This window comes from Hemibagrus wyckioides, linkage group LG01 (assembly GCF_019097595.1).
Source record: "Hemibagrus wyckioides isolate EC202008001 linkage group LG01, SWU_Hwy_1.0, whole genome shotgun sequence".
Taxonomy (NCBI): Eukaryota; Metazoa; Chordata; class Actinopteri; order Siluriformes; family Bagridae; genus Hemibagrus; species Hemibagrus wyckioides.
In genome coordinates, this window is record NC_080710.1 from 18,077,862 (window position 1) to 18,096,674 (window position 18,813).

The 18,813-nt window shown below is 36.9% G+C and overlaps 1 protein-coding gene across 1 annotated transcript in view; it reads right to left on the reverse strand.

Moving 5' to 3' along the window:
- Positions 1–6,280: 6,280 nt before the first annotated feature.
- Positions 6,281–18,813, reverse strand: part of hace1 (HECT domain and ankyrin repeat containing E3 ubiquitin protein ligase 1) — a 54,157-nt gene continuing 41,624 nt past the window's right edge. Inside the window, exons 24-25 of the mRNA XM_058392880.1 lie at positions 6,570–6,659; positions 6,281–6,407 (exon numbers count right to left, since the gene is read on the reverse strand). Of these exons, the coding sequence (XP_058248863.1) occupies positions 6,374–6,407; positions 6,570–6,659 (124 nt within the window). The 3' untranslated portion in view covers positions 6,281–6,373. The remainder of the gene's footprint in view (positions 6,408–6,569; positions 6,660–18,813) is intronic.

Sequence of the window (18,813 nt, forward strand, 5' to 3'; positions counted from 1 at the left end):
GATCAGTGGTAAGATTCTTTGCAATTACACTTTTGGAACTTGAGAAAACTGTAACCTTGCAAAGTCTAGCTAAATGTAAAATAATTAATTACATCTCCAGGGTACCTTTTTCAAGCCTGAGCTCAAGTTACTGGAGTTTCTCCTGTTCTGCCAGTTTGTGAGTGAGTTTTTTCCAGGCTCTCTAGTTTCCTGACACAAACATGCCAAAAAAGAGGCCAGTATTTGGACTAGATACTCTAAAATTCCCCAGGTGTGAATATCTGTGTACATGATGTCCTGAGATGGACTGGCATTCCATAGGTGTATTCCATGCCCATTGTTCCCAATATAGGCTCCTAATCCACTGCATCCCTGATGTAAGTGGTTACTGAAGATGTATTTTGATTGGAATGCATAAATACACAGAAAACGGTCATTATTCATTCAGGATACTCTGAGTACAGAGTGCTCAAAGGATTTGTATTTTCTGCTCCCATTTTAAGACTTCTGCAGCAGATGCTGATTTTCATCATAAATCTGATCATTCATGACATCCTGTGAGCTGCATATTCTACAGAATTAGCATTTCCATGTAGCAATTAATTTAACATCATAAAATCTATGCAGGCCTGCAATCAGTCTGTTATTTGTATTCCTATATTATGTTCTTATAACACATCATCACTAGCAGAAATCTTTTTAAGGAAAGTTCATTATAATGCTGACTTTTGAGTCCTGTCATTATCATCAGTGTTAACATAAGTGTTTCATAATGAAAATACACACCATGTGATAGAAAGGGTTAACAGAGTTAAGCAGAGTTTGATCAGTCCCTGAAATCAGCATACTCAGTGGCAATGTCGCCGCATCAGCAACCACAGAAGGGTTTCTAAAGTGAGGTGTCAGTGGGAATTAGGCAAGCGGCTGAGCTCTCAGCTAACACCATCAGGGCAAGACAGGTAGATCCCAGTGGCACTTGCTGTAATCAGACTCAATCTCACAAGGAGTCAGGAACAGAAATTGGTGCTGATGTGGTGTTTGTCAGAGACCCAGCACAGAAAAGTATAATCGGGACTGATAGTGGTAGGCATATGTGCACACACACACAGACACACACACACACACACAGAAGCATGTGCAAACACACAGGACACAATTTACAGACTCTGCACACTTTCAGTCGCTCAAAAATGTGAAACAGCTGTGAAACAGTGACATATTCTTCACTTAGTTCTAAATCTTTGGAGAGAAAAAAACAGCACAGCATTTTCCCCTCAAATGCAAATAAGATGTCTAAATGCAGACTATTTATTTAGCACTTCTCTGATAAATTAATCAAACGCTTCTCATTACACAGATGGTTGGGAGCCAATTATTCCCAGCCCCATATACAATTTTTAATTCATTTGAATTTACATAGTATGTGCCTGGCATTGATATTCTAAGCTCTCAGAATTGAGCTCGCTCCTCTGTACCTGTAGGAGAGATTGTGAAGAGTCCTGCGGTGAGGTCAAGGTTATTGCCATTGTGGCCAATAGAGCACTTCTTACTGGATGGACAGTTAGAGCAGCCAGAGGCAAAAGATTACCAGATGGAATTATGAAATACTGTATGCATTTAGACACTAATAAATAGCTCCTAGTGGACCTCTATGTTATGACAGCCAGGTCTTAGCAAGCTGAAAGAATTGAGACTGATGGGGCTAGTTAAAAGTTAGCCTTTGTTTCTAGCTGAAATATCTGAAATTAGAAACATGTGCTCATGTGCAATACTGAACCCATTAAGAGCTCACAGACCCTTCATTTTCCAAAATATAAATATCTTCTATATTATTTTCAAACATTCTTCCTCTGTGTAACCCAGATTTGACATGGCAATAATTGCATGCATTCACTGTTAAGCTCTCTCCTTGAATGACTGCTATTTGTGGGCTGCTAATCCTGTTTTTCAACCAGAGATCATTGCTGTGAGTAATGTGTGGGTGTGCAAAGCAGTTGGAGACTTCTAATACCCTGCTGCGATCTTCCACGCTAGGTTTTGTGTCCCATGGACCAGCACAAGGGGATGTGGGTGGCACTCTGATGACCTGATTATTATGCTACAAAGGGTAACAAGCATGCACATGGCTACTTGTATTAGTAAAGATCATTGAATGTAAATTCAGATCATCACTGTTACTTGAAGGCTACTTGACGCAGCCAAGGTAGGTGTTTGGGGTGAAGTCACAGCTGAACTTCACTTATTAATCCATTTATTAGATTAAGTAGGTTTAACTTTCTTTCTTTCTTTCTTTCTTTCTTTCTTTCTTTCTTTCTTTCTTTATTTATTCATTCATTCATTCATTCATTCATTTAATTTTTTGCTGGGTATAACCATTAACACAATGAGTATTGCACCTTCATGGTGAAAAAAAGTTCCTTAAACTTGCAGTATTAGACTGTGGAATAATAGAAGAAGCAAAGCTTTTTCTTTTAAACATTGTCCAGGCTCAATACCCAGCAGTGAATGTCCGTGTGTGTCAGCATGTCCGTGTATTGGCTGAATGCTTAAGAACGTGTGTATCATTGAGCTTCTCTTGTAGGTCTCATTCTGCTGCTCAGTAGGGCTGTTTTTCAGTGTGAGCTGCTGTGATTGGAGCAGTAATGGATTAGACCTCTCTCTCACTGTGGGATTCCAGATAAGACTGGCATTCTCCTTCTCTCTTTGCCTCGCCAGGTCCTGGGTTATCTGCTGCAGGGCTTCATTGAGACAGAACCTCCACCAAGAAGAAAGCCGCAGTATTTCCAGCATGTGTCAGGGTATCAGTGACAGCTTCCTTAATGCACACAAGCTGCTCTGAAGAGGAGAATAAAGGCCTGGTCAGAGTGTAACAGCCTCTCACATTTGAGGAGGAAGTAGCCAGGCTGGGTGGCTGATGGGCATCTCCATACACTGCAGAACGCAGCAGGAATGAGGATGAAGGGGCCGCTTTAATTGCTCATTGTCCTTAGGACTGCTTACTCAATTTGCATACAATTCCCATAAAAAGAGCGCATTCGAGTTGAAAGCAGGATGAGCAGCTAAATGGGAAGCCGCTGACAATTTAATAGGAAAGTGTTTTGTGTGATTCCCATTAAAGCATTCCATGTCTTTCAGCGAAGGAGAAAATCCACTTTCCTCCAAATTGAATGCAGGGTTTTGTTGTAGTGCCTGTGTGTGCAACTCACATTAACTCTTCATTTGAGATGTTATGACAAAGTCAGGTTCAAATGTATATGGATAGACAGGACATATATAGAGCAGATCATTTACATTTTAGTCCAAGAAGGCCTTCAGCAAAATAGACTGAGATTAATGCTGCTTTCTCAAATCCATTATTTTTAAAAACAATCCAAAGCAAGTGTGAGATTTTACCTAAAAACATTGAGTGCATTTAAACTTCAGCTTGAAAGTGACTTTTCACTGGACCAGGAATAATATTGTTGGAATTTAATGTGTTCATGACAAAGTTTACTAAAAGGCATGCTTGTAAAAGCACTGTGTGTGATGACAGATGGAAGTACGATTCAGTGAGTCTCCCTGCTATAGATGGAGATGTGTGTTTAGTCTGTGTGTGCTTTGTCCAGCAGTGCACCTTCCATTACCTGCCACAGGGCAGCGAGTGGCCCTCCTAGATTGTGTTTAATAGTTTTCAGGCGAGTGAAAATAGCCTCTGGGCTCCCAAAGCATATTGCAGTCCAAACTCTAACCTTTTTCCATTGCCATGGCAACCTCTGTGCGAGTGTATGTGCTGCCCAATTATGGCAGATATTTGGAAGAGAGAACTGGGATACCTGCTGTCACTGACCTATTGGGTTAGAGTCCTATCGGAGGAGTATGTTTCAACCCAAATGATCACTACAGTAATCCTGTCAGTAATCTAAATATGAATTATATAAAATCTCAAATCTCATATATATATATATATATATATATATATATATATATATATATATATATATACATATATATATATATATACACTATGAATGCTTATTCATATTAAGGGAGAGAAGTTGGACTGTGAGCAAACACAGTATGAAAGAACACAAGCACCACCAACAGTTATGGTTTCTGGGTTTGTTTGGGTTTTTTATACTATCAAGCATGTGCTGGTGCTCTCTGTTTCCTTCCCTAGGTGTTTACTGCCCATCCATTTCAACGCTTGTTTCCTCCATTTTTTTAATGCTTCCTGGAAGGTGGATTATAAGAAAATCTAAAATCTTAAAAGCTGAAATCATTTTAGTGCAAAACACAATACAGCATTATTAGGACAAATATCCACAATGAAAATATAAATGCATCCATACATCATTTTTCCTTCTTTGTGAAATCAAGAAAGTAAATTCAGGTTAAATTTGGACTATGAAAAAGAAAATAATATGTACAGAGAAAAGAAAATCTCTGAATAAGATTTAGGCAGAGTAGCTGTGGGCATTATGATTGAAAGCTTTCTATTCATGTAATAACCTTCAATTTCAATAAATGCCTTTAAATTTCTACAATAGTAATTTCCCACCTTGCAGGGTGTAATTAAATGAAGTTAGACAGTGGTGCAGCTTTTTGTCTAAATATATCCTGTGGTATAGGGAGACCAGCTCAACCCCTGTAGGAATTGATGTGACAGACCAAAAAAAAAAAAAGTTCTGTGCAGAAGCAGATGTGAAAGAAACAGCTTCTTCTCCTTGATTAATAGCCCCCCAGCTGTTTACCACTGAAGACTTCAAATGACATGTGTATGCTACACACAAATAGGCGATCTGTACTTATGTGCAGGATCATATGTGGTCTATTGCTTTGCTATTGTTCAAGGGAAGAGAGTCTCAAGATGGGGTGGGAATATAAATATTCATCTTTTATATTCCTTAAGGCACCAGTTGTGTTTAGCATACTGATGTTATTAAACTTTTAATAATATCCTACTTCTTTCTACTTCCACATTATTATACAGTCTATTATCTATAGTCCTCATATTATCACAAACAGGCTACATGTTCAGCAGAAATCTTTGTGGAGGGAAACCAGTAATGTTGTATGGCCTAATCTGAACTAGACAGCTGAAGATGGAAAAATGTTTCATGACCCAGAAAGGCATTAGGGTCCCAGCCTCAGACCTTTGAGAGGTCATTAATGTCCTGTGCTCTTTTATATTCGAAGTATGTCTCAGTGTGGTGTAGACCCATGTTCACAGAGCCACCTGTCCAGGCAGCTCACCTCTCCAGCATGGAGCATCTAATCAGAGCTCAGCACATGGCTGTTCACACTGTCTCTTTTGTCTATATAGTCTACTGGTATGTCTGGTCTGGCAAATGAGTAAATAAAATTGAATTGTATGCAACTTGAAAGACTGAAAAGGCCTTCAGGGTATGCATGGTTCTGGTGGGTTTGGTTAAACCAAAATTTGTAGCATGTTATCTATTTTGACAATTAAATGTATTTAAAGCTTGGGTTTTTTCAGCTTGCTGTATTTTTGCATTAATATTGCATGTCGCTTGATCGTAACCTCAAGGTATAAACTAAAACCAATTAGATGTATAAACAGCCTTACGGAAATGATTCATTTAAGCAGTTAGATTAAGTTGTAAAACTTTGTTTAAAAGTTCATCATAAAACCACAATTAGTAAGACTCAGTGACCTATAATGAACCAAGTTCACTGAATATACCACTCCGAATCCTGGATACTAGTGGATTTAAGACACGCACAGAATACAAGTAGAAAGTCAACAATATATCTATTCATACTACTGGTTGAACCTGCAGAGGATGAACAGGAACATACTGAGATATGATATATGATATGCTATAATATATGATATGAAATATCACCTACAGAATTTGGGCAAGGCAGTGTGCTGGCCCAGTGGGTATCATTGCTGCTAAGGGGGAAGCATCAATCCTGAGCTCAGGTTGCTGTCTGTGTGGAGTTTGATATATTTGCATGTCCTCTCCATAGTCAGATGGTTTTCCTCCAGCTTGCCCATAGGTCAAGTGTCTAAGATACATTTCCTCTAGGTGTGAAAGTGTGTGTAAATGTGAATGTGCATGATGTCCTGCAATGGACTACTGTCCCATCCAGGGTGTATTCCTGCCTCATGCTCATAGTTTGAGGGATAGATATGTCCAAAATTTTCCTAAAGCTTAGATCCTGAGATGTCCTTTTTGGCACAGCCCATCTTTTTTTTCAGTTTCTACCCTATGCAACATTGAAATTATGCTTAAAGCCTTTTCAAATAAAATTCAGTACAAGTGTAGAAACCCAGACACTGAGGGGTTAAAGTCCCAAGTCTGGATAAAATGGGAGGGTTGCATCAGGGAGGGCATCCGGCATAAAACCTGTGCCAGAATCAAAATATGCAGATCAGATCAGATGCAGATCAGGTTGCTGTGGCGACCCCGGACAGGGAGCAGCTGAAGGACAATAACAACAACAACATACTATACTGTAGTTTGAAATTGTAAAATGTCTCTTATTGATTATTCATCTCCATACGTGAAGCATATCTACAGATTTATGTGTGTCTATGAGAGTATGTTTCTCACAGATTCTCACACTTTCTATAAAATACTCACATGTATACTTTATAGACTTCCTTCAGGGATGTTGAGAACATTATTGATGTTGCAGCTAGCTTCCCAGACACTTCAGAAGGGCTGGAATAGCTGCAATGCACAAAGGAATGGAATCCAGTTCATACATCCTGAAGTGCGCAATATGTGCATGCAGATAAGAGTAAAATGTTTATCAGATCAAAACAAAGAGAGAAAGAAGAAAGAAAGAAAGAAAGAAAGAAAGAAAGAAAGAAAGAAAGAAAGAAAGAAAGAAAGAAAGAAAGAAAGAAAGAAAGAAATCATTGTTTTAGTGTCAACTTTTAGTCCAACATTAGCAGCTCATGAGCTTATGTCCAAATGAGAAGGATGGATATTCTGACTTCACCTGTCTTGGATAAAGCAATTCCAATTCCACTTTCCGCAAAGTAAAGAAAATCAGTGTTCAAATAAAATGAGCCCAATTGTGTGGAATTCTCACATTCTCAACACTGCATGCCATTTTGTTGTTGTATTTCCAAAAAAAACATTTGTGTCTGTCAGACCTTTAACAATTGCAACAATATAATCTCAAATAGACTAATAATCTAAATACTATTTTACTCTCATTCTCATTAACCTCTTAATCTCAGTTGAAACACCAGCTTCATTTATTTTATTCCTATTTATTTTTACTTCCTCTTATATAATACATTTATTTAAAAAAAAAAGACCAACTGAAATGAATTTTGGTAGTTAATTAAGGCAGACATTACATTCTGCTACCTTTTTTACTTTCCTACCTAATAGGTAAATTGTAACATTGCAGTTAAATTTAATGAGAATGTCCTCCTACCTTACCACTTACAAGTAGATATCCATTTATTTTAGTACTTTAGTCGCCCTAATCTAGTGCAAGTAAACAGTGCTGAGGGCGTGAATACAGCTGATATGCCATTAAATGCTCAACTAGTTTTACCCTAATGAAAAGAAAGTGCTGTGTTCAGAACAATAACACTTAGAACATTTGCAGAGTCAACAGCGTTTGAATTGTTAAATTTCTTTGTTGCAGAATTAAGAGGTGTGCTTGTGATGTAGGTTATGTTTTATGACCAGGATCACCATATCTGCCAGTTACCTAATTAGTAATTTGGCTTTGCCTTGCTACAAATTTTTCACCAAAAAAAAAGAGAAAACACATAGGAATTAATGAAAAAACAACAGCAAATAACTATAAGAAGTGCTTTTTAAAGTATTAATTAATACATCGATACTGGTTCACTTGAAGAAGGAGAAGCCTTTATATATCACATATATATTACAGCACAGTGAAATGATTTTCTTCACATATTCCAGCTTGTTAGAAAGCTGGGGTGAGAGCACAGGGTCAGCACCCCTGGAGCAGAGAGGGCTTTGCTAAAGGGCCCAGGAGAGGAGCTTTGCGGAGCTGGGGTTTGCCCACCAACTTTCCGAGCAACAACCTAGTGCCTTAACTGTTTGAGCCACCACTAGCCTCCACTATGTCACAAACTAAGATCAAGATTATAGGTCTGTACACATCATTTGAAGACTGACACTTACCACTGACTGACAATTTTATACATAGGGGAAGCTAGATGTCATGCAGTGGTGGCTGTAAATCCCAATATCCCAGTTCTGTGGTAAACTGATACCTAGTAACACATAGCTGAGAGCAGCATGTGAGGCACTCATTTACACCTGCTTTTATGAGGTGGACAAAATAGGTTCTGTTTAGTAGACATCGATCTGAATAGGTAATCAGTGGCACTTCCCCTTCCTCCACCGATATTTGCTTTGACTTCCCCATATCAAATTATATTCCCTCCAGAAAATTAAATGTGTGAGAGAAGCAACTTCTTTATCAATTGTGTGTTTAGGTTTGTGCGTCAGATTCATACATAATAAGCCAGATTTTTTAGAGCAGAATTCAGCCAAATTGCATCTGAAACGAGCACAAACAGCTCAATACATCATGCTCTCAGTACTTTGGAGTTTGTGCACTTACCCAGCTGACAGCTAGAACTTATGGGACTGTTAAATAAAGCATTACAAGCTGTAAATCCAGTTACATGACTAGTCCCAGTTTACAGGGACAGCAAAAGCAAATGTACAGAGCCCTGGAGAGGCCATGAAGAATTTTTTATTTTTTTTAATTCATGTATACAATATACAAAGTTGTGCACACAATGTAGGCTAATGTGACCAAAAGCAAAAATCTGTAATGTGCACATGCTCCCTGACCATGTTATCTTTGGAAAAGAACATAAATTAGGCTAATCAATTTGATTAATTCAGGAACTTGATATGCAAAAATGGAGAGCATGAGTAAAGAAAAATGTGCAGTTAAACTGTGTGCACAATTTAGTAAGCTACATTTTGTCATACATTAGTGCATGTGCATTTAAAATAAACCATTCATTTCTCTGCATCCCCAGGGCTTTATATAAATGTAAGTTAATGGTATAACCAAAAAAGGTAAGTCTTGAGCGGTGCTTCTGAATGAGACAATATGCCTACTGCACTGGTTCATGCTACAAAGATTATTTCATGAACATTTGGTTGCTTTTCATTAGGTAACTGAAATCCAATGGAAATCAGTGTATTTTCATTCCATGATGTGAGAAAACTACTTCTGAGTACAAAACTTTAAGTAATTAAACAATTCTAATAATAAAGAATAATCTTTTTTTTTTTTTTATTTGTTTTGGTCATAAGCTATAAGCCGGTCCTGATAGCTTCCTGTGACATAGTTTAAAGTGTTTGCCAGCTATTCTTTTCTGTGTTGGCATTTAAATGAATATGTTTTTATCGTTGTTTATTTCTGCACTTTCATTTTCACATGTTGTATTTTTTCCATTCTGTTTTTCCTTCTTTATTTTTTCCTCCTAAGGCTGCAAACAGAAAATATCCTCCTTGGATCTAACTAAAATCATCACTATTAAGCTTCGAAATGGATTAGGCCTATTGACTAGACGTAATGAGTATGTAACATTAAATGCTAATCTCCAAACACTGTAAAACATATACATCTTCTAAATGTTATCATCACAACTTAATAGCCACTAACACCTTGCAACCGAAAGAAGTGTTCTGGTGGGAAAATGCAATTTCATCATGCCTTACGAAGACTGAACTGGCTGAAGAAAGAAAAAAAAAACGACTTGCGTGCACACACACAAACAGACACCTCACTGAGAAACACAAGGAGGATAAACTACATTAGCATGAATACAGAACTTTTTAAGTATAGAAGCAATTAAGCAAGCCTAATCATTTTCTTTTCATTCATTTTCAAAGCATTATTTTTGTCATATTTAAGTATTTTTTGTCCATCCAGTGGGGAGTAAAACAAGGAAAAAGACATCGGAGTGTGTCCTTTCAACCACCATTTCATCACAATGTCACCTCCTCGGAGAAAGTAAACACATTCGAGATCCAATCACCTATGGGGCTTGTGGCAATCAGGTGTGAGTCTGTTTGTATGTGGTTTTGTGTATGTGTGTGCGTGTGCGTGCGTGTGCGTGTGTGTGTTTCCTTTTCTCTGAACTGATAACCTCTGTAGCACCCCTATTAACCACTGAGGGTTTTTTAAGTACACAGACTGACGACACATGCACTTTTTTCTTTTTTTTCCTCATCTGCACTTAACTTGTGTTTGGAACAAGGGACTTTTATATACTTATTTAGCAATGAACATTCATTCAGTCAAAATCAGTGATTGCTTTGTCCTGTTCAGTTTTGCAGTGGGTCATACTGGGTGAGGTGGGAATGCAGCCTTGTTGGGACACCAGTAGAGAAAAAATTGGAGGACCGTGAGAAAACCCATTTAGAAATGAGGAATACATTCAAGCTGTGAACAATCAGAAGGAATTTACATGTCCTTTTAAGACATTACAACAGCACATGGATTGTATGAATATCTCATAAATACTGCCATGGGCCCATAATTTGCTTTATCTTTTATATATGCCGGTGTCTTGCACCTCTTATTGGAACAGATAGCTGTTTTAGAGAGCAGTGTTGGTAAAGCGCTCACAGTGCACAAAGAGCTTCACCCAACCGAGGGCATAAAACATGAGAGAGGCACACAATGACTGACATTTAGAAAAATGATCAATACTTAGAAGCAGCTGTATTACCATAGAGTTTACAGCACCAAAATTTATCTTAGCCCCAGGCAAAGGTAAGATTAAGGCAACACAAGGCTGTTGAGATGGCCCAGCTCGTAAAACACCAGGCCATTATCGTCATCCCTGTAATGCAACACTTAGCATTCAAGATATCAATTTCATTTAGTTATGGCCTGGATATCCATTTGGAATTCAGTTACTATTTCAGATTGGTGAGAGAGCAAAAACAAGAAGAGGGAGAGAAGGGGCTCCCCAGCTGCTCACCAGTCGCTGTAATGGTTGTAATTTTCACCACATACAGGGCAGTGCTGCCGCAGGAGGCTATTACAATAAAGAATCGTTTGTTTAACATTTTATAACAAGCTGCCACAGAGACGGGGTTAGATTTGTGGCGGCATGCGAGTGTGGACTAGGCAAGGAATAAGGAGAAAGGGCATTATTGTCAGGTGGACACTTTATGTGCAGATCACAGCTGCTAAAGAGAAGCATTGCACCTTTGTTCTTCACAACATATAAATAGAAGCCATTTTTTGTCTAGCACCATTATGTTTTTTTTTTCCACAAAGGAGAACCTTTATAGATTTTGTGTGAAAATCTTTAACATATATTGTTGTTCTTTTAGAAAAGGTTACAGAATCCCTTTATATATTGCAGAACTCTTTTTATTCAGTTCACAACTGCAACGTGAAAGTCAGTCATAAACTGGATTATCTGGCATAAACATTTATTCCTAAATGACTTAAAAAAATCAATGGCATCTGTAACTTGCTTGCAGTTGATATGCTTCAGCTGATTAAGGGTTTTAATTGAGAGGTTCCTATTGAAAAGGTCAAATGGTGCCTCGATATCAAATGACCTTTTTGAAGATTTAGGAAGCTTAATATAGTGGGCCAAATACTCACTGCAAGCCTCTTATAGGGCTTTACAACAGTAGTATTGAACTGGATTAGGTATGTGTGGTATGCTTTATTATTGTATATGAATAATTTGAAAAAGATTCTTGAGAAAGTCAGAAATAAAGTCTCAGGAGAAGTGCTGAGATGAGGAGGATTTTCAAGGCTTCTGCATTGGCATAAAGTAGATCAATCATGATCTCTGAGCAATCTGTGAACCCAGAGAACCAAAGCCATTCCACTAAACTGATTCCTCTCTATGGATCTTAAGTACCATGTGTGTTCATGTCTTGAAATGGTCCAACTATCATGAGCTTTACAAATATTTTATGGAGCTAGATGTGCATAAAGTTTTTCAGCAGCCATGACTGCTGATAAAGTGTCTTCTGTTTCTCAGCTTTTCTGCAAGATATACTTATTATATTTTAAAGGTCTGTAACTCACAGCTTCAATCTGTTTCAGATATTTGTGTGCAAGTGCAAGAATTTTTTGTTAATGAGTCAGAAAAAGGTCAATGGCACTGTAGTATAATAGATATTATGGTTCAGAAATGCACACCCAGATGATGGTATGGGCTTACCAAAGAGTAAATACAGTAAGGTAAATGACTGGGTTGGTGCATGGCAGACCAACAGGTTGTTAGGGTTGAATATATTGCTGGGAAAACACTGGACTAGAATAGGAAACTTCTAACTTGTTGATTTCTGCAATTTATGCAAATTCATTTGTCCACATGGGACAAAATGACCTTTTTTAATTGTTACAAGCAGATATATTAAATTGTGATAATTCATTATTTTATTGAGTACAGTTATCAGATCAGATTTATAATGGTCAGTTAATTAGCTTGTGAAAAGGGAAGCTCTAATGATTGCTTTGTAGCCTACCATAGTTGCAGAAGCTTTCTTCATTTTTATATGATATTATATGACATAATATAATTATATGATTTTATATGACACTAGCAGGCTAACAGAGTGCTGTAAACAAAGCCCGAGAATGTTTTACCTGAATTGTATCCAAGCTGCTTTGCACTGCTTTACGAAAATTGCAGTGCAATTTGTAAAAGAATTATATCATCATTAGTTTAAATCAGCAGTCCAAAAATGGACAAACAAGTCTTGCAATGTCAGAAATTTGGCGAATGCTGTTAAGGCCAAGAGCAGAATGTCATCAATGTCATCAGCAGCACTTGTGAATCTGACTTGCAGCACAAGTAAAATTGACCAAGATTTTATTGGCATCATCTTTTAGTGTGACATTCAATAAAACTAAGCTTGCTGTTATCACAGAGTATAAAGCAGGCTTTATGGATGTGACCGCAGGGTCACAGCACTCTAAGACAAAACTCCAAAGCAGTATTTAAAAAACATGCAGCATTCTAATGTTCCTGTAGAAGCAATATCAATATAGTGTGTATGCAGATACAACGATATATTTAAAAAGCAAAAAAGACCTCCTCCTTCCTTTGATTGTAGATTGAAATCTGGCACATCTGCTTAGCCACAGTTCTAGTGAGGTTAATCCAGTATTATTTATAGCTGCCGGTGATTCACGGCTGATGAGTTCAGCAGCACATCACAGGCCTCATTCATTAGTAAAGACATCTGGACTACTGCAGTCAACAGTTGTGAATAATGCATTGACAGGTCACTGTGTTCCAGCTCTGCTTCAGTCACCTATATGCATAAATTCCAAACTGGACTATTTATTTAGTTACAGCAAATCATTATAATGAAATATAACAAAAAAGAGCCGATGTGCTTTGATGAGTGTTGTTTACTGTTGTATTCATTAGGTATTCAGATAAACAAACCAAAGCGAGGGCAGACCTAGTGATGTGCATATACCGTAGAAACACATCCTGTGATCCTGGTTGTTTTGTGTTGAGTAGAAACATCTGCAGTGATGTAATGTGATACATAGTGGATGCGGTAAAAGTTCTGCATCCACAAAAATTTCCAGAGTAACCAGATGTTTCAAATAAAGGTCCTTGGTCCTTTCTGTACATATATGGCACTTAGCAATTGAAGCACTTGAAAAGTTATAGCTAGCTACTGAGGAAGGACATTTGTCAACTTGGTTGTGCATGCAAAAGTTCATATGACGCTGTATGAGGTGAAACAAGTAGTTATATACCAGTATACATATAGATTTTGTATGCATATGTACAATAGCATATCAAATGTTTGAACAAGCATGGCCAAATAGCAAACAATATTATACACATATCTGCAGCAAGCTATATAACATTGTTTTAGGGATTGCCTTTGCAGAACACCTCTAGTTGTGAGATTCGTAAGCCATTTTGCAACCACAGCATATTTAAGATCTACGTAAATAGTTGTAATGCTCTTCAAGACTGTAAGGACTAGTCCAAAAGCTTCAGCTAATGTCTTGAAGTAGTTTATGTTGGATTACGAGGTATCTTTTGTATCACTGTCATGTTGTTGGATCTCCTTTCAGCTTCAGTTCCTGAATGTGTGACATTTGCTTTTAGAATTTGCTGATATTTACTTGGAATCTGTTCTCCCATCTACCTGTTCAGTGTTTCCTCTGCCACTGGCTGTCACATGACCCCAAATCAGAATAGATACACCACTATGTTTAACAGTCTACGTGATGTTCTTTTCATCAAATGTTGTGCTTTTTTCCTCTCAACATATTTTCTGTGTTTCTGGCCAAATAGTCCATAGAACTTGTTCCAAAAATGCCTCTGAGCTATTTTGGCATTATTCTGTATAGATCAGATGTTTATGTTAGGGATGCAGGTTTCTCTCATAACTCTTCCACTACTCTCTCTGAACTTTATTTTTTCATTTTTTTAATATAAAAATCATATATACTATAGCTTTAACTTACTAGTCTTTTTCCTCTTAACTCTCATAACCTATTTTTTTTATCTTGGTGATCTTTATTTTTTATTTATAAAAAAAAAATCTATACAGTATACATTGGGCTAATGCAGTAGTAGACATGACCTTGCTATATGCAGCACTTATTAATTAAATACTAGGTTTCCCCTCAAAAACTCCCTTGCCCTCTTTTTAATCTTATACTTACTGAAGCAGATAATAACTATAATGCACTGAAATAATTTAAATTCACACCCAACTCCTGTGAGCACCTCATGCTTTAGAGGAATACAGGGGAAATTAATTTAAGAAGTTATCATACAGCGGAACAAAAATGAATGAGTGCCTCTCTCTCTTCCCTTGAATGTAGACATATACTCAAACACACACAAATGCACCTCACTCCATGGTTCCGACTGAGGGCTCAAAAATTCTCTTGGTGTAAGGATTGCACAATAAATTTATATGCCACAGATCAGCTACACATCAGTCTCTGTGTCTGGACTTAATTTGTTTCAACTTCACATGAGGAGTGAGAGCTGAGGTTGGTAGATGAGTTGTGGTGAGGAAGGAGCCCACTGCGCGGGGCAGGTAATTTCATTACCGTCTCCCACCCGAGCGGAAGAAGCTCCGACAGTTTGAGCTAATCAGAACAAGAAATCGGCAATCATCGCTGTCAGGAGCTGTAATTAGTGCAGCCTCATCTTAATTAAAACTTCAGCTTGTAATTAATAGTCATTGTTTACATTGCAGGGGCAGCACTGATATGAGTGTCATTGCCTGTCTCTCTTGGCCTTGCTTCATGTCACCCTGCTCCAGGCCATTTTGCCCATTTTATTGAAACTATTGTTGTCAGGAGAAAGGGAGGTGGGAGCTTGAGGGGAACCTCCAGCTCTACCAATTATTCTGTGTTTGCTAATCTTCTTTGGAAAGTCAATATTGGAGTGTTTTGTAAGGAGCACCTTGCCGGTGGGTGAGGAAAGGGTGAGGAAGGGGTGGTCATTGTTTCAGATAAAGATCACACTACGTGCACGCACACATGCACACACACACACACACATTACTTCAAAATCAGAGCTTCAACTGAAAATACATTTTGCCACGAAAAACTTTAATAACTTTAAGACTTTCAACTTTTATAGACTAAACAACCTTTACAGTACATGGACTGTACATAAAAATTATAACTATGATAGACCTGTAAGAGTAACACAAGAGATTTTTTGCCTGAGATGCAGTGCCCTTTTAAAATAATGTAACATCATCATAACTCAGCTCCTACCATTTAGCTGTCACATCGTATAATGTCACACTATACTTATAAGTTTTGATACCAAATATAATAATGTGCTTTATTGCCAAGAATGCTCCCACATACAAAGGATTTTTATGCTGCTGGAGAAAGACACAGAACATTAATATTAACTGTAAACAAGGTAAAATATAAATAGGTATAACTCAAGGGACATTTAGATGTGCAAAACTTAAAGTGCAGGGTATGAGGTGTGTGTTTAATACTAAATTGAGAAATGTAAATATATATATACACGAGATATTTACAGTATTACAGTATTATCATGTAAATACATGAGATATTTAAATATTGCACTGGAAGAAGCTGTTCTTGTGTCTTGGCAGTCAGTGCCCTGTAGTTCTGGCCAGAGGGCAAATGTTATATAATAATACTGCTCCAGCATATAATAATACTGTATTCACTGTACACACTGTGAGAGCTTTATTACGAACATGTGCACACCTGCACATTCATCCAATCAGAGGTGCAATGCATGACAGAATAACAGTTCCTATTCATCAAACATTGGGGAAAATGTGATCTCTGTGACTTTAACTATGGTTTGCTTATGCCACATGGGCTGGTTTGAGCATTTCAGAAATTACTGATTCTCATGCAAAACAGTCCCTTGAGTTTACACGGGATGGTGCAGAAAACATAACATATCTATTGAGATTTGGGTCTGCAGGTGGAAATGCCGTTTACTTTAATTAGTGTTTTGATGATGGTGGTGGATAGCACTGTTTAACATGCTGGTCCAAAATCTCCCATAGGTGTTCATTTGGGTTGAGGTCATAACATGAAGGCCATAGCATATGATTTACATCAATTTTATACTCATTAAACCACTCAGTAGGCCTTTATACTATGTGGATGGGAGCACTGGTAACAGAACCACTTTTTTCTTTAATTTCTCACTTGTGTGTTGTTTGTGTTTTTTATAATTATAATAGTAATAATAATAATTAGTAGTAGTAGTAGTAGTAGTATTTTTTCCATTTATTTATTTAAACTTAATACTTAGTAGATACTGTGAACACATTCCAGAAACATGTGCTGCATTTTGGTACTGTCAGTAATTCAAAACATCAGCACTCAAATTTATTAATTAATTCATTCATTCATTCATTTAGAACACATGCGATTGTTGCATTAGGGCAAAGGGTCTCATTCTGTCCTCTACTGGTTTGAAGGACACATCAAATCTAATTTGCCTTAAAATGGACTGACATCATCTGTCCACAAGCATAAACACCATACATCAAAGAACTAAAAATGTGGGAGCATAATATTGGCTTCACACTGATAAGATAAGACGAGTTAATATGACAATGTTTCACCTAAAAGTCTACATTTACCAGAAGACCATGTTTATGTCAGCATGTGTTATGCTCAGTAAAAATACATATTAATTTGCTTGTTTCTGTTTCTGTTGCTCAGTTTTCAATGTATTTATTCAAATATTTATTTATCCTGTATTATTTTTCATTTTGTTTGCCTTTATCTAATGAGAGCTCCTCAAGGTGTTTTAAAATCTATATCTGGGTTTTTCCAGTGATGACAACATAAGGCATTTCAAAGCAGCTGAAGCCTTCATATAAAATAGGAACATGAATTTTTTCAAGTAGATTACCTGCATGAACAATACATATTTCACAATTGTTGTCTCAGAAGAATCTGCGAGAAACAGGTTCCTTCATGCCTCAAAACCCATTTATTTTAAGCTTGATTTATTTTAAAGCCACGTGAGTTTGCAGTTTCCTAGAGTGCACATCTTTCTGTTCCCCAGTGATGGTCAATCTTGCCAGACTGTAATTTGTCAGGATATAAGAATGAGAGTAAACAAAGGTGTCACCATTAAAATTAAATGCTTCCATGTAGCAATCCTGATAAACAAATGCAATATACTGGTGATATATTGTGTTTTTAACATGCTGCAAGAATAGACTATAATCCCCCCAGCAAGCAGAGCTCTAAGTCCAACAACATTTAACATTTATTTCTGGCTCACAAAATATAAAATCTTTAATTGATGGCTCCTTATCTCCTTCAGCCTGTGACCTGGAAATTGATCAAAGTCCACCATCTTTAAGAATATACCATTTTTTTAAATGTAAAATACTCAGAAGTATCATGAATGAAGATGACAGCTTCTGCGAATCAACGATACACAGGTGCTTCCTACATAGACTTTTATTTTGAAATGTAACCTAAACCTAAGAAATGTGCCACCTTAATAGGAATAATAATAAAACGCAAGAATCTAAAATGTAAAAGCCTTAGTGAGCAAAAACATTTCATTTGGTTTAATGTCTGTTCTTGATTCCTCCTGTCCCCAATCCTAAGAAGTGAAGAAGGCAACTAAAATGCCTTGTTGATGTAAATATAAGCTGTAAAGCTGTAAATATAGCTGCTTTGTGTACATTCAAATATCATTTAATGTATAGGGTAAAAGACCATTTCCCCCAAGGCAGTTAATTTTTTGATAAAAGACTAAAATAATTCAGGGTAATGGATAATCTTAGAAGAAGATATTGTGGTGTGTTTCAGTAAATATATTATATAAAGACATATAAACCTTCCACACTATCTATATGATATCTATACGATATGAATATGTGTCATGTATATATGTGTGTGAATATATATATATATATATATATATATATATATATATATATATATATATATATATATATATATATATATATATATATATATATATATGTAGAGAGAGAGAGAGAGAGAGAGAGACAGATAGATAGATAGATAGATAGATAGATAGATAGATAGATAGATAGATAGATAGATAGATAGATAGATAGATAGATAGATAGAATTTCTTTTTTTGGAAAGGGCTAGAAAGGACTGTTTTCAAATTTAGGAGGTTTATAAGGCAACCACTTAGCAACATCTCCCACTAGTATTCTCAGACAATCTAAGACAATAACTTAGATCTCCAAATGGATCTGAACTGAAACTATTAAAGGAATCAGAAATCCAAAAGCCCATTCTAAGACACTTACTTCATTTCAGTTTCAATTCAATCTGTTGTAATTTGTGACTTTTTTCATACTTATTTTGCTGTTCTTTCTG